Genomic DNA, 13,272 nt, shown 5'->3' with positions numbered 1-13,272 from the left:
TTAAGGACGGTCTGGTAATGATTTTATAGCTACGCTTTTTTTATAATCGTACCTAACTGTTATAGGAATCATCATACAAGGTTTGAAATCTATAGGACGATTCTAACATGCCTGATAAAAGCTATCTGTTACAAAAACATTATACGTAACGGCCATAATTATAGAAAAGCTTTGGCTTAAAAAACACTCATAATAAGTATCGCACACTTACATATAAGGTACAAACCATAAGATACATATTGTTAATAAAAAGGAATAAGTTATCTAAATAAAAAAATAGTTTACATTGGATTTAACAGTGGATAATTATCAGCGCTTGGCAGCCGCGCGTCAGCCGCCAGTAAGCCTCAGGGAAATCAACCTTTTGCTAAACAGCTTGAAATCTATACTTACCACAAATATGACAGTCCCTTAAACAATGTAAAAGCATCCAAACTGGTTTAAATATGAAAATATTCTAACAAAAATTACAATTTTGGTTATCAAAATTTCCAATACTCATAATTAAAACATGGTTTCTATAGGTTTCTTGAAGTAAAGGTTTATATAAAACATAATAACGTTTACATGAAAAATTGACATGAAGTCATAAACCAGACGTTAACTTGAATCTTTGTCTACCCTTTTCTACTATTGTTTGTTATTCAACATATTTGTCTGTATATGAAGAAAAGGAATAGATAGGGCGGGTATATAGGCAATAACAACTTCCTCTGTCCACAAACAAGGGATTGCATACCTTAAAACTGTCTTAAAAACTAAAATATTTAATTAAACTATTTAGTATATTGTTAGTATTTTGTAAAGAAGCTAATGTAAAATTTAAGAAAATGTTACACTGACTGGTTTAAAACATGTGTATAATAGTTTTTCTTTTAATGCATTATCCCTTTTCCTCTGCCACTTCTGCCTAATTTTTTAGCGGTTTTCAACAATTTACAAGTCTAACCCAATTTATAATGTGTGAGTGTGTAACTTTTTTTTATCGGGATATAAAATAATATTTATGATTAACTCAGATAAATTGAAGGGTAACATAAAATTTATTATTAAAAAAACGTATCTATCTTTGCCCTTTCTATTCTTATAAGTAATTAAGAAAGACATATGATGCCCTGTTTCTAAATAATTATGAGATACATATATAGCCCTGCATCTCAGACAATGCCTTGATTTAAATTGAATATGATAAAACAATGCAAAATCAAGAGTGAAACACCATGGCTTAAGGATAAATAAAATATGCTAAAATTAAAATATCTTCGAGTTATTACATGAGATATTGTTTAACTTATTTAAAAGCAACGCCTCTAGAGGCAAGGGGGAATTATAAAATTCATACCGCGCTACATGAACTGCCTTTGTACAATTTAATCTAAATGATTGCTTAATTTGTAATATGAATATGAATAGGCTAAATTTGCGGAGGTTAGCCAAGCCATTAAGAAATTAAAATATGTTTTCTCCAGAAAAGATAAATCAACGAAAAAGGATTTTTTATACAATTTAAGGATCCCATTATTTCTGTTGGATTGAAGATTTACTGGCGAAGAACGAGAGACAGAGAGAGGATGAGAAGAGAGACAGACAGACAGACAGACTTAATCTATTTTATATGACAAACTCTTTTTACTTCTTCAAATCATAAATCATTTATTACATACAAATAAATTATTCTGATGTAAGGGGATTGGAATGTGTTTTTTGTCCCAAAATAATGATAATTATACGGAAAAATATTAGAAAGGACAAAAAGACATTAAAAAAGAAAATTTAATGTTGGGTGTCGTCGTATTTTCACAGTAGCTTTTCTCCTATTTATAGCCCGTGCGGGGTAATTATTGACATTTACCTAATCTAACTTAAAATAACATATCAAAAGCTGCAGTGAAAATACGACGAAACCCGCTACTTCTTTTTCTTTCCATATTACGAAAAGTGTTATACATTGCACATATGCCTGTTTTAAATAACAGACGATCACAAAAAGTAGTTTTTTTGTTTTATTGCTCCATTTTGCTTTCAACAACTTCATAAAAAGTTACATCTAATTTTAAGTGACTTTTTTTCGCGATTTGTAGAGTAACTGCGCTGCGGTTCTAAGAAGAATATTTTATCAAGATGAGTCATTTTAATATAGGCCTAGTGTAACTAACTGTTATATTTTGAAATGCTTTAATTAGAGCAACAGGAAAATACATGTCCATAGAACACAAAATATTAAACAACTTTAGAACCCTTTTTATTATGTGATTACTTAGATCTGGTGTAGTTCTTAAAACTTTGCGGATGCTAGTGGACAAAAGAACTAATATTAGAATGTCTTTAAATAATCTGGAAATCCAAATAATCCAAGCCCTATGCCACATGTAACGATGTGCCGGTATGACATGTATGTTCAGCTGTTTGGCAAATAATAATTCATGATTGTTTTTGGAAATAATCGATTCCAGCAAACTTTTACCGTGAACTACAATAGATCCGTTTAAAATTAATTGATTTAGTTTAAATTTTGAATGAGTAAATCTAAGATTCTTAGAACATAAATTTGCATATTTAAAGACTTAATCACTTTAGCAAACCTGTCTTTTTGCGACCTATGCATTTTGATGCACAGATCAATCTACCTATGGCAACATCCACAATTTTGTGATTCAAACAACCGCCCCCCCCCCCATTCCTTTTCATCTTGAAGTAAGCTGTTTATAATCCCTGCAGGGAGCTCTAGGTGCTAATCCGAAACTAACCTAACTGAAAAGTTTTCAAACATACTTAATTTTAAAATTTAGGTAAAAATTGGGCAAAATTTTGTGTTTTCTCCAAAATAACTAAAAAGGACTTTTAATATTCACCTTTTAGTTTAGATAGATTAATTGATATCTTGAGGATTTTTTTAACGGAGGAAGGTCTTTTTTGCATATAGTAATTTCAACAAGCCCGCTATAATCAAAAAAGCTCAATACTTAAGATATATTGAATCAATCAACTTTGAAAAAATAAACGGATCATGAAAAGAAAACGAAGTAGCGGGTTTAGTAGTATTTTTACATTAGCTTTTGATTTTATTTCAGCTTAGGTTAGATAAATATTAATGATTGCCCCGCAAGGTTAGAGCCCCCTTCAGGGGCTAGAAAAATTAGAAAATCTACTGGGAATGTACGAAGAAACCTGCTACTTTGATTTCTTTCCATGATCCACATAAACATTATCCAATATCCATTTTCTTATCTGTAAAAACATAGCCAAAGTTTAAAATAATAATCCAATCCTTAAAATTAGTATAAACTACATAAATTGTCAACAAAGAGTTCAATCCTTAAAAATATATATTTTTTGTAGGGCGAGCAAGAGGAGGAGTTTGACGAGGCGATGGCGAACGCGGAGAGAGAGTTGGCTGACAATGCAGAGTGGAAGAGAATCCAGCAGAATACCTTCACCAGGGATGACAAACATTTTTTTTATCAGTATGACTTTTAAACCGATTAATGTCCGCTGGATGATTAGAACCGGTTATCAGCTATGGTGAAAAGTATTACAGATGATTTTTTACGAAAATTAAAATAAAGATCATAAAATCTATACCAGTTTTATTAACCTAGGCCTTTTAATTCTATAAAACTTTTGAACCCTAACACTGACTGTCTGTCTGTAATGCGTTACTAAAGTTTATTACTTTTTTTTTGGATGAAAATTGCAACGTTCCATCTAGACACAACTTATAGAAAGCCACAGGAATATAATATAAGGAAGTAGAAAGTTTAAAAATCTGTAAAAAAAAAATGTTGTTATAAATGTTCAGATGGGTAAACGAACACTTGCGCCAGGCCGGCACAAGCATAGACGACTTAGAGACAGATTTCAGGTGATTAGCTTTCCATATTACCTCGTCGTTTTGGAGGTAATAGGTTCGAATCCCGACCCAAACAGCGTAAGATCTAAAGACAATAAACTTTACCTATTGCTGCTAAGTCAGATCAGCGATATTAATATTTAGAGGTGGGGAAATGCCTTGGTGCAACTAATTACCATGCACAGTAAGGACAAAGGTCGTGTAAGTAAAGAGTTAGTGGTCTACAATAGTTGGGATATCAGTGTCTTGCTGTTGTTATCAACTGTGTCAGAGTTATTGATCAATAGCAATAAGGACATTTAAATAATTAAACTTATCATATGTTCTAAAAACAACTAATGGCTACTACTCTAGCCTATAGGGATTCTGTATTTAAAAGGGAAGTTAGGGGCTAGAAAAATGGCTTAAACCTACTTATAGACTTAAATCTGAAAATAAAATAGCCTGAAACCATCACAGGACCTATGTGAAGCTTACCTAAAACAAATAAAATTTTCTTTTTTTAGTGATGGGTTGAAACTAATAGCCCTACTGGAAGTCCTAAGTGGCAAGAAAATGCCAAGGCATAATAAGAAAACTGCATTCAGGTAATAAATCTATAAATATAGATGTATAACCAGACAACTACCTGGATCCATCTGTTTGGGACCTTTTTTGTCTGCTATCAACTTGCTTTCTGCTCTATTATAGCTGTGATAATATTTCCGACGCCATTGGCTGATTTTCAAAGACCCAATTGAGAGTCGGAACAGGGTCCTCGGGGTGGAGGCATTCTGTTATTTATCCCCTTCCACCTCTATTGTTTACTCTAATATTCATGTAAGACTTAAAAATAGCTGCGTTTTTGCTTCTACCTATCTGTTGGTCAAAAGTAAACATCATTGCATTGATGACTATTTTTCATACTATAGTTTTCAGCTTTTAATAATATTAATGAAACAATAGGTATGTAAACATTAAAGGACTCTAAATGACCTGGAAAAGTTTAAGGCAAAATATTCTTTTTTATTTACGGCAAAATTAAAGGAGATGTCTAACTTACTTAGGGGTAAACAACTGTATGTCCTCACTTTCAATTGGGTGTTTGAATATCAGCCAATAGAATCATAAATATTAACACAAAAAGACGCTACAAAAAAGCAGAAAGTAAAAGAAAAAGGTCCTCAAGACTGGGGCCCTGTAGTTGTCTTGGTTATACATCTATACTTATTACATTAATTCTTCCAATACATACATATAATTGTACTTGTAAGAAAAAGTTCCTTTGATCTGCTAATAGTTAGTATTAATATTACATGTAAAGGAAATCAGAAACAAAATTTTACAAAAACCCTCTAAAATAATAATAAAAATATGAAGTAAACCTTCCCAGCATATTGTTATATGGTGAAATGTTAAAAATATTGAGAATAAAACCTCCCCATAATATTTCACTCAAATATTTTGACATTTCACAACTTTATGTTATTCGCGGGTGTTTTTCCTTTCTAGTTGAATTTTGAGCTATAAAAAATAAATGTTCCAATTTGAAATGTTAACTTCGGTTCCTTCAATTATTTGTATGGGCTTTTTTTATCTTGAGAATAGTTATTTATCTCATCGTGTCATAAACAGCTTTCCGCGAATATAAAAAAAAGTACAATTATAAGATTAACACCATTTTTGATGCCGAAGGCGCTAACTAATAAAACTAGTTTTGATATTATGATTGTACATATTTATATTCGTAGAAAACTAGATACAATACGATACGATAAAAGTTTTTGCAGTGTGGCTTAGAACCGGTCTAATCCAGCTTATGTTAATCGGTTTCGAAGCAATACTGGAAAAGCTTTTACACAAATCGTAAATGTTATAAATACATTGTATTAATAAAAAAATTGTAAAATTTTAAGAAACAGACTTTTGCTAAATTCTCGAAACATACCAAGTTAAATGCTTGTATGTGCTATGAAGTAAAAAAGAAACATATACATATTTGTTGTAATAGTATAAAAACTGTACATTGTTCTATGTCTGTTATTTACTGCACACCTATATGCACTCTTATATATACCCAGGGATCTTAAGAGATAAGCAAATGGACCAAAGATTTAAATACTTTGCTTACCAAATGGCGATCAAAAAGATTACCCTTTCTGTTAATTAAAATTATTGAGTGATACTTTATAAATACTAGTTCAAAATTCAGAAAAAGTGTCCATTATTTCTGTGCTTACTAATAAGATAAGTAAATATAACCATTTGGGTACCAGAGTAATTTAAAGCCCAATGGCTTGTTTTGTCTTTAGTATAAAATCAGATGTGAAGTTTACGTTTTGATTTGAATATTTAAACCCTATTAAAGTTGCGGCAAATAACAATAAAAACTGATTCAATTATTTACATCCCTATTTTTTCTTAAAACTTGAAGCTTTTGAAGAAATCCCATATTCTAAAATAAAAAGTGGACTTAGTGTTAGTATCAAGGTACAAATTATAATCAAACTTGGTAGCCTAGGTTTCAATATCTTCTCTAATATAATGATTTTAAAAAATAGTATCTTATCGCTGTACTGTACATGTGAATACTTAATCATTTGTTACATTTCATCTTCTTAACCTTTTTGTTTGTTTGAATTCCCCTCATCCCTGGTCAAAGCAAGATATTTTGTACATGTGTAAAATTACATATATAGACTTTACTTATTCACCAGAGAGGATATTTAATCCAACGAAAAACATCATGCTAAAAGAAAGGTTTTAAGATATTTAATTATTTTCTTTGTCAAAGACACCAAAAGGTAAAATGCAGAAAAAAAATGAATTTTGGAATTTATAAAAAAAATGACGTCATACAATACAAATGACCCATGATAACTAGCATTTGTTGTAATCGACCAATATTAAAATGTATACTGGCCTATCATTGGGCATATGTATTGTTTGACGTCATTTTCTATTATGCACTATAAGCTGCTTCGATTTTTTTCTGGTGCAAAACGTATTCCTATCCCTAATCAAATTAGAATGAAAGTGTATAGGACAGCGAGTAACTCCGTCAGGGATAAGTAAGTACTGTTTACAGTATTTCTTTATCCCTCACTAGCGGCTACGCCCCTAGAGGCCTCTAGTGGCACTTTAAATGTTTTTGTTTGTTAAAGTTAATTTTTTATGTACGATACCACCTTATTTGACGTTGAAGTCTCCCCTAAATTTAAAAAAAATTCGATTTTTTGTCATTTCTTTTGGGAGGGTGGTAGTACCCTCCCCCAAAATAGTTATAAACCTTCCCGGGACTTATGAGAAGCTACCCTGTTAACGAGAACCCGATCAGGGATAAGGGATGGGAAACGTAAGAAAATATTATTCCAGGCCTATTTTCCAACTAGGCCTAAAAAACTAGTTTCGGGATGACGCAGTAGTTAGATTTGAAAACTATGAACAATGATGAAATAGCTATTATATGAATGCAAAGAAAAAAAGTATAGAATAGAATTCAGGTAGTTGATTTCACCTATCATAAAATATAATAAAAACTTTTCAAAGAACCAATATGTTAGTGGCTTTTAGTAGAATCCCGTTATTACTTCGCCAACCCCCCCCCCCCCCATTTAAAAAAAAGTTTTTTTTGAGATGGTTAAATCTGATTTATTTTCAAACATTTTAAGGGGGGATCTACTTCACCCCAAAATTTGTATATAGAAGTAAACACCGCTTTAGCTCCCCAGCTTTAATAAATAAATTAAGTAGAATTGAATAAGTACATGGGTAACATTCTATCAACTAATTGTTCCATAGCAAACATATAAATTAAGAATTTAAAAAAAAAATTTATTTACGTTAAATATTAACAGAAAAGTTCAATTAAGTGTGCAATAATTTTTACCAAAATTAATGAAATTTTATTTTTAACAAAACACAGTACACTTTTATTTACATATTGAACTAGTTTTGTATTTGTGATCATTTAGATGGGTTATCAATTCCACATGAAATTATAACTTTTAAATTGTCTAAAGACATGAGTTTTTCACATTGTTCTAAAGTATAAAATGTTGAATCCTACTCAGTCTTCAAAAAACGATCTCTCAATTTATGTTTTGCTATATGGACATTTATTAATGTGTAAATTTAATAATAAGTTGATGTGATTGAACGTCATATATATTGTTGTCATTCTAATAGCAGAAAATTTCCATTGTTGTCTTTCTAATAGCAGAAATTTATGTTTGGTTGAATTAATTTAGCCAATAATGAACTGGGGGACGCGTTTGTTATTAATTAATTGGTTAATGCTAAAAGCAAGTTTCTGGCTATTGGATATTGGCCTACAGCCAATGAGGAACTGGGGGAAATGAGTTGATTTTATAGGCAAAAAAGAAAAGTTGCCCCATCACTTTTAAAAGGAGGCTGGGACCTAATTTTCGGTCAGGTTTCCCATCCCTTATCCCTGAACCCGATCGGTTCAGCGGTTAGCGAGATCCTTCGGTACAGACAGACACACAGACAGACAAACATCCTGTTACTTTAGTATAAGGATTCGAAACCGATTAATTTCCGGTGGATAAGAACCGGTTCTGAGTCATGCGGAAAAATCATGTATGGCATCGTTTTACAGATAATTTTCCATAAATATTAAAATAAAAATTTGAAATTAGTACCAATTTTAATATCCCCTGCCTTGCTCCCCCCCCCCCCCCCCGGGGTCAACAAAACTGGTTTTAATCTTATAATCTTTCATTTAATATCTGCTGAAAGATTTTCAAAATACGATTTTAAGGTGTCAACTTTATTTTCTTCAAACTTTTCAAATGATCAAAAAAAAGTTATTATTTAACAAAAGTAATTTTTTTTCCGGATGTTTTCTACAGAAAAAAAAATTAACTGCATAAAATAATGCTTCTCGTGTTTAGAACGGAATAAATGGTTTTCTTCATATGTCATATCCCCTTTCTTCCTGGGTTTCAAGTTACTTTGCATGTTCAGTGGAGTCAGAGCAAATCTTAATTGAAATCTAGCGCAGGGCAGGCCATAGGGGGGAAGGGTGCATTCACTTCTGCAAAGCTATCACACTACTAAATTGCTGGAAAGTTAAATCTTTCAACAGCACAATTTATAGCTTTATCTTTAATTCTTATTCTTAACTATCATTTCTTTATATGTCCGCTATTATTGTCTTATTTTGTAAATATGAAACCCTACAGTTAAGTGTGTTTAATGTTAATCAATAATTGGCAAATATTACATAAGCAAGTGATGCATGTTCGCAAAAGTCCAATCTTGAAAAATTTGAATATAGGAAGTATTTTGAATGATGAGTAAAAAAGATTGACTAATGTAATCTAACTTGCAGATTTAATAGTTTTTTTTTTATAGTTGAATTAATGGGATAAATTTGTCAATGTAAAGAAAAAGCTATCCTTTTATATAAAGTAGTAAAGTTTTATTTTGTCTTAAGCTTAAGATCTCAATAACTATTGAACCTATTGGGTTCTCCATTTTGGGTAAGTTTCAAATAGGTCCTGTAATAGTTTTAGACTATTTCATTTTCAAGACTTGGGTTGGTTTCAAGCCAATTTTTAGCACCTCTCTACCTTGTTGGTGAATACAGAGCCCCAAGATGCTAGGGTAGTAGGCTCTAAATTATAAAACACTAGCGGCTTCGCCCCTAGCCTCTAGGGGCTTTGCCCCAAGAGGTGATCAAAAATAAATTGAGGTGAAATTCGTAAAAGGACCAGGAAATCTTCTGCAATAAAAAAAATGGGGGGAGGATTTTTTTGTTATTTGGGGGGTTGGAGGTGTCCCACCCCCCAAGAAAATAGCTTAAAACCATCACAGGACCAGTAGGTATAATCCCTGAAAAGTAGAGCCCAATCGGTTCAGTGGCTACTGAGATCTTAAGCTTCAGACGGACAGACAGACGGACAGACATCGTTCTACTTTGTGTTATAGATTAGCAAAGGAGGGGCATAGACTTAATCATTTTTTTGTAATTGTTTGATTGGAAGATATGACTAAAATGTAAAATAAGTTCAATAATTTTTTTATTATTTAGATCCCAAAAGCTAGAAAACGTGAGCATAGCTTTGAAGTTTCTGGAGGCAGAAGGTGTTCATCTAGTCAATATTGACTCTACAGGTATGTTCATGTTATAATTGTCCCATCAATTTCAAACTTTACTTAATGATTCCCACATAACAGTTAGGACAATTTATGAAGCGTAACAACACTATAAACGTTAACATGAAATCCGTACGTCCATTTAAAACATGCTGATTTTTTACTTTTGACAAAAACTTGTTATATTATATAATTATCTTATCTATCTGATTTTTGGATAAATGATTCCTACGACAACAAAGTACAATATTATAAGCTAGGGATCTCTATAATCAAATTTTAAAAATTAAATTATTCTCATTTTTCTATGCACATGGAATTCAACTTTCGGGAATAATTAATTATAGGCTGATCAATTATGTACCATTTAGTGTTTGTATGTGTGCTAATATATGTATTCTTTTTTAGATATAACTGACAAGAAGTTGAAGTTAATTATGGGCTTAGTGTGGACACTTATTCTTCATTATTCTATCACAATGCCTATGTATGATGGGTAAGTTAATTTTTTATAATTTGCAACGCTTCAACACATTAATTAAATGCTAAAAAAGGGCATTAAGACGGTAATTTCTATAGTCTGATGGGTGATGGGTTCGAATCTGGGCCTATAGCCGTTAAAAGATGTACCTGTGTCATAATAAATAGAACGAAAAGTTAGAACTTCCATACTAAAGTCGTTTAAAGGTTGGTTAATGTTATCTGAAACAGTTGGGATGTTGGTACCTCGAGGCTTTCATAAAAAAGTTTTAATCAATCACGTATACATGTATACTTTACATTTTTTGCGATTTTTTTAACACATGTGTTAAACAATTACCTATGTTGCATAGTTAGTTACGCAATTGTTAATTTGTTCAATTGTTGAAAAAAATGTGTTTCCAGAAGATGAATAATAAAGGATTATTGAAAAAAATAAATTTCTTAATAACCTTATATAAAAAAAACTCTAATTTAATTTTCTATTTGTAGGCCTGAGCTAGGTGGAGGTATGTCGGAGAAGACACCTAAAGAAAGGTCAGTTTTATCTTTATTATACCTAAACATCTTTCTAAAAGTAAAAGGATGTCTCTAAATCTTATTGACCACTTAAACAATATGAATCTACTTTACAGTAAAGTTCAGAGAATGATTATAAATGTTTTGATGAGGGTACCTCTTCCCTTCCAACATAAAATGCAAGGATATACACAATGTGTAGAGTAGCTGCGCTTCTTAGATATGTCTTTTTAAAATTCCTAAAAATCACATTTTATTATAAACTGCAATTTTACATTATGATTGACTTTGGGATTTGATACAGTAATATAGGGAATAAGACAATGGTCGATAAATTAATTCTCCTCCTTATTTTTTTTCATGCAAAACTCTACCTTTTAGTTTAAAAAAAACATTTTTGGAAGATTTTTTCTTTCATTATATTTTCCCTCCCTGCATATTTGCACAAAATTGATTTCTGTTTGCAAAAAAGAGAATAAAAAGAACACTTGTTTAAAATACAATGTTTCCGTTTTATAAAAGGATACATTTTTACTGGAAAATTTATTGGAAATCGAAAATTTTTGTATCATTATTATGAAAACATTATTATTAGGATATAAAATTATAAAATGAGACATGTTAACAAGGAATACAAATCTAAATAAAATAAGTTAAAAAGAAATATAGAATGTGGATATCATTTTTTTTATTGTCATTGTCAATTCCCTCTATACTTGTCCTATTACTGATAGGTTTTAGATTAATTTTGTCACTTTCTTATCTGATTAGTGACATGAAATATATAAATAGAGATAATCTAGGGACATACTCTATGAATCGGTTAATTGGAGAACAGTGGAGGTACATTCCAGACATGTCATTGGCTTAAATTATGTACAGATTAGGGATTAGCTATGAATAGTTGAGTTCTTTAGGATAAAGTTAGCTATCTAGAAATTACACCTTCGAAATATTTCGTCGCTTGAATCACTTGAATGCAAAAAATAAACAAAGTTGTATGTCTTTTATGGGATCCATTTTTTAAATTTGATGAATTAATGGTTCAGATGGACCATCTAGTTATATTAGGTCTATTAATATATAGAACAACTTTGGGTCATCATACAATACCTGTTAAATTATGTGCTGTAATTGTATCAACATAAAACTTTAATTCTTGAATGAAATTGTTGGTTAAATAAACATATACACTTTTATTCTTAAATCTTCTTAACTTATATTTATCAACTTAAAAATATTTTTTATTAATTCGGAAAAAAAATTATTTATTGAAATCGAGTTTTTAATAGTTCCAAAATGAACATAAGGATAGTATCATAGAAAACTTTATGTTAATGAGATGCATTGCTTTTTATTTCAAGTAGAGTTAAATCAAAATTTGATTAAACTATTTTATGAACACACCTTTAACATGAAATTTGATAGCCTGATATCTAGTTGCCGAATGTGTACGCAGTTTCCTGAGTGTTTCCTCATCCTAGCTCATTATTTACTACTAGCTAAAAAAGCTTCAAACTTTTCAAAAAAAAATCCAAATTTTAAAAATTCAAATTTATAATTTATAATGTATAAATCGTTTATACATTCAAATTTTGAATTTTTTGAGGGAAGTTTGAAGATTTTTAGCTAGTAGTAAATATTGAGCTAGGATGAGGAAACACCCAGGAAACTGCGTACACATTCGGCAACTAGATATCAGGCTATCTGAAATTTAAATATATGAAACGTTAACATCTGAATTAGTTTTGAATGGACATTTGGAAATAACAAGTTTATCAAAATGATAATCAAGACTTCATTAGTAATTAACTAATTTGTTTTCATATTTGTTTAAATTTTTTAATTTAGCATTACTCTGTTAAGATTAAAATAATCTCTATGTAATGAAGAAAAAAAAATTATTTAACATTTATTAAATTCTATTAAATACTGTTACAGGATCTGATTTGTCTGATATTCACGTCTGCATTTTGATTAACATGTATCTACAATAATCTTAACATAAGACATATTTTTGCCATATGCAGACATATATTTATCATTAATATAACTGGCCTACCTTAAAGTGCTATTAATAAGTTAGCCTGTCAATCATATAGACATCAAGGAGTACATAAATATAAATGTTATATAATTCATTTATTGATTGTTTTGGTATTTTAGATTGATGGGCTGGTTACAGAACAAACTGCCCAACATTCCTATTCATAATTTTACAAGCGACTGGAACGATGGTAAAAAGGTAAGTTTCTTCAAAGTAAAATAATACAGTAAAGAAAATAAACATTTCATGAGATAATAGATGTAGAATATACTTA

At 30.6% G+C, this 13,272-nt stretch overlaps 1 protein-coding gene across 20 annotated transcripts in view; it reads left to right on the top strand.

The window, feature by feature from the left end:
• Positions 1-13,272, top strand: part of LOC145328765 (uncharacterized) — a 173,387-nt gene that overhangs the window by 70,174 nt on the left and 89,941 nt on the right. For all 20 annotated transcript variants that reach the window (XR_013882591.1, XM_080172596.1, XM_080172600.1 and 17 more), the window contains 7 exons: positions 3,340-3,440; positions 3,800-3,862; positions 4,357-4,437; positions 9,888-9,970; positions 10,361-10,448; positions 10,925-10,969; positions 13,118-13,196. Coding sequence is in view for 19 of the 20 variants with exons in the window: in XM_080172596.1 (XP_080028722.1) it covers positions 3,340-3,440; positions 3,800-3,862; positions 4,357-4,437; positions 9,888-9,970; positions 10,361-10,448; positions 10,925-10,969; positions 13,118-13,196 (540 nt within the window). In the remaining variant the exon portion in view is untranslated. The remainder of the gene's footprint in view (positions 1-3,339; positions 3,441-3,799; positions 3,863-4,356; positions 4,438-9,887; positions 9,971-10,360; positions 10,449-10,924; positions 10,970-13,117; positions 13,197-13,272) is intronic.

Source organism: Acartia tonsa, chromosome 9 (assembly GCF_053477335.1).
Source record: "Acartia tonsa isolate MP-2025a chromosome 9, ASM5347733v1, whole genome shotgun sequence".
Lineage (NCBI taxonomy): Eukaryota > Metazoa > Arthropoda > Copepoda > Calanoida > Acartiidae > Acartia > Acartia tonsa.
Note: the sequence above shows the minus strand (reverse complement) of the source record. Positions and strands in the feature narration are given on the sequence as shown.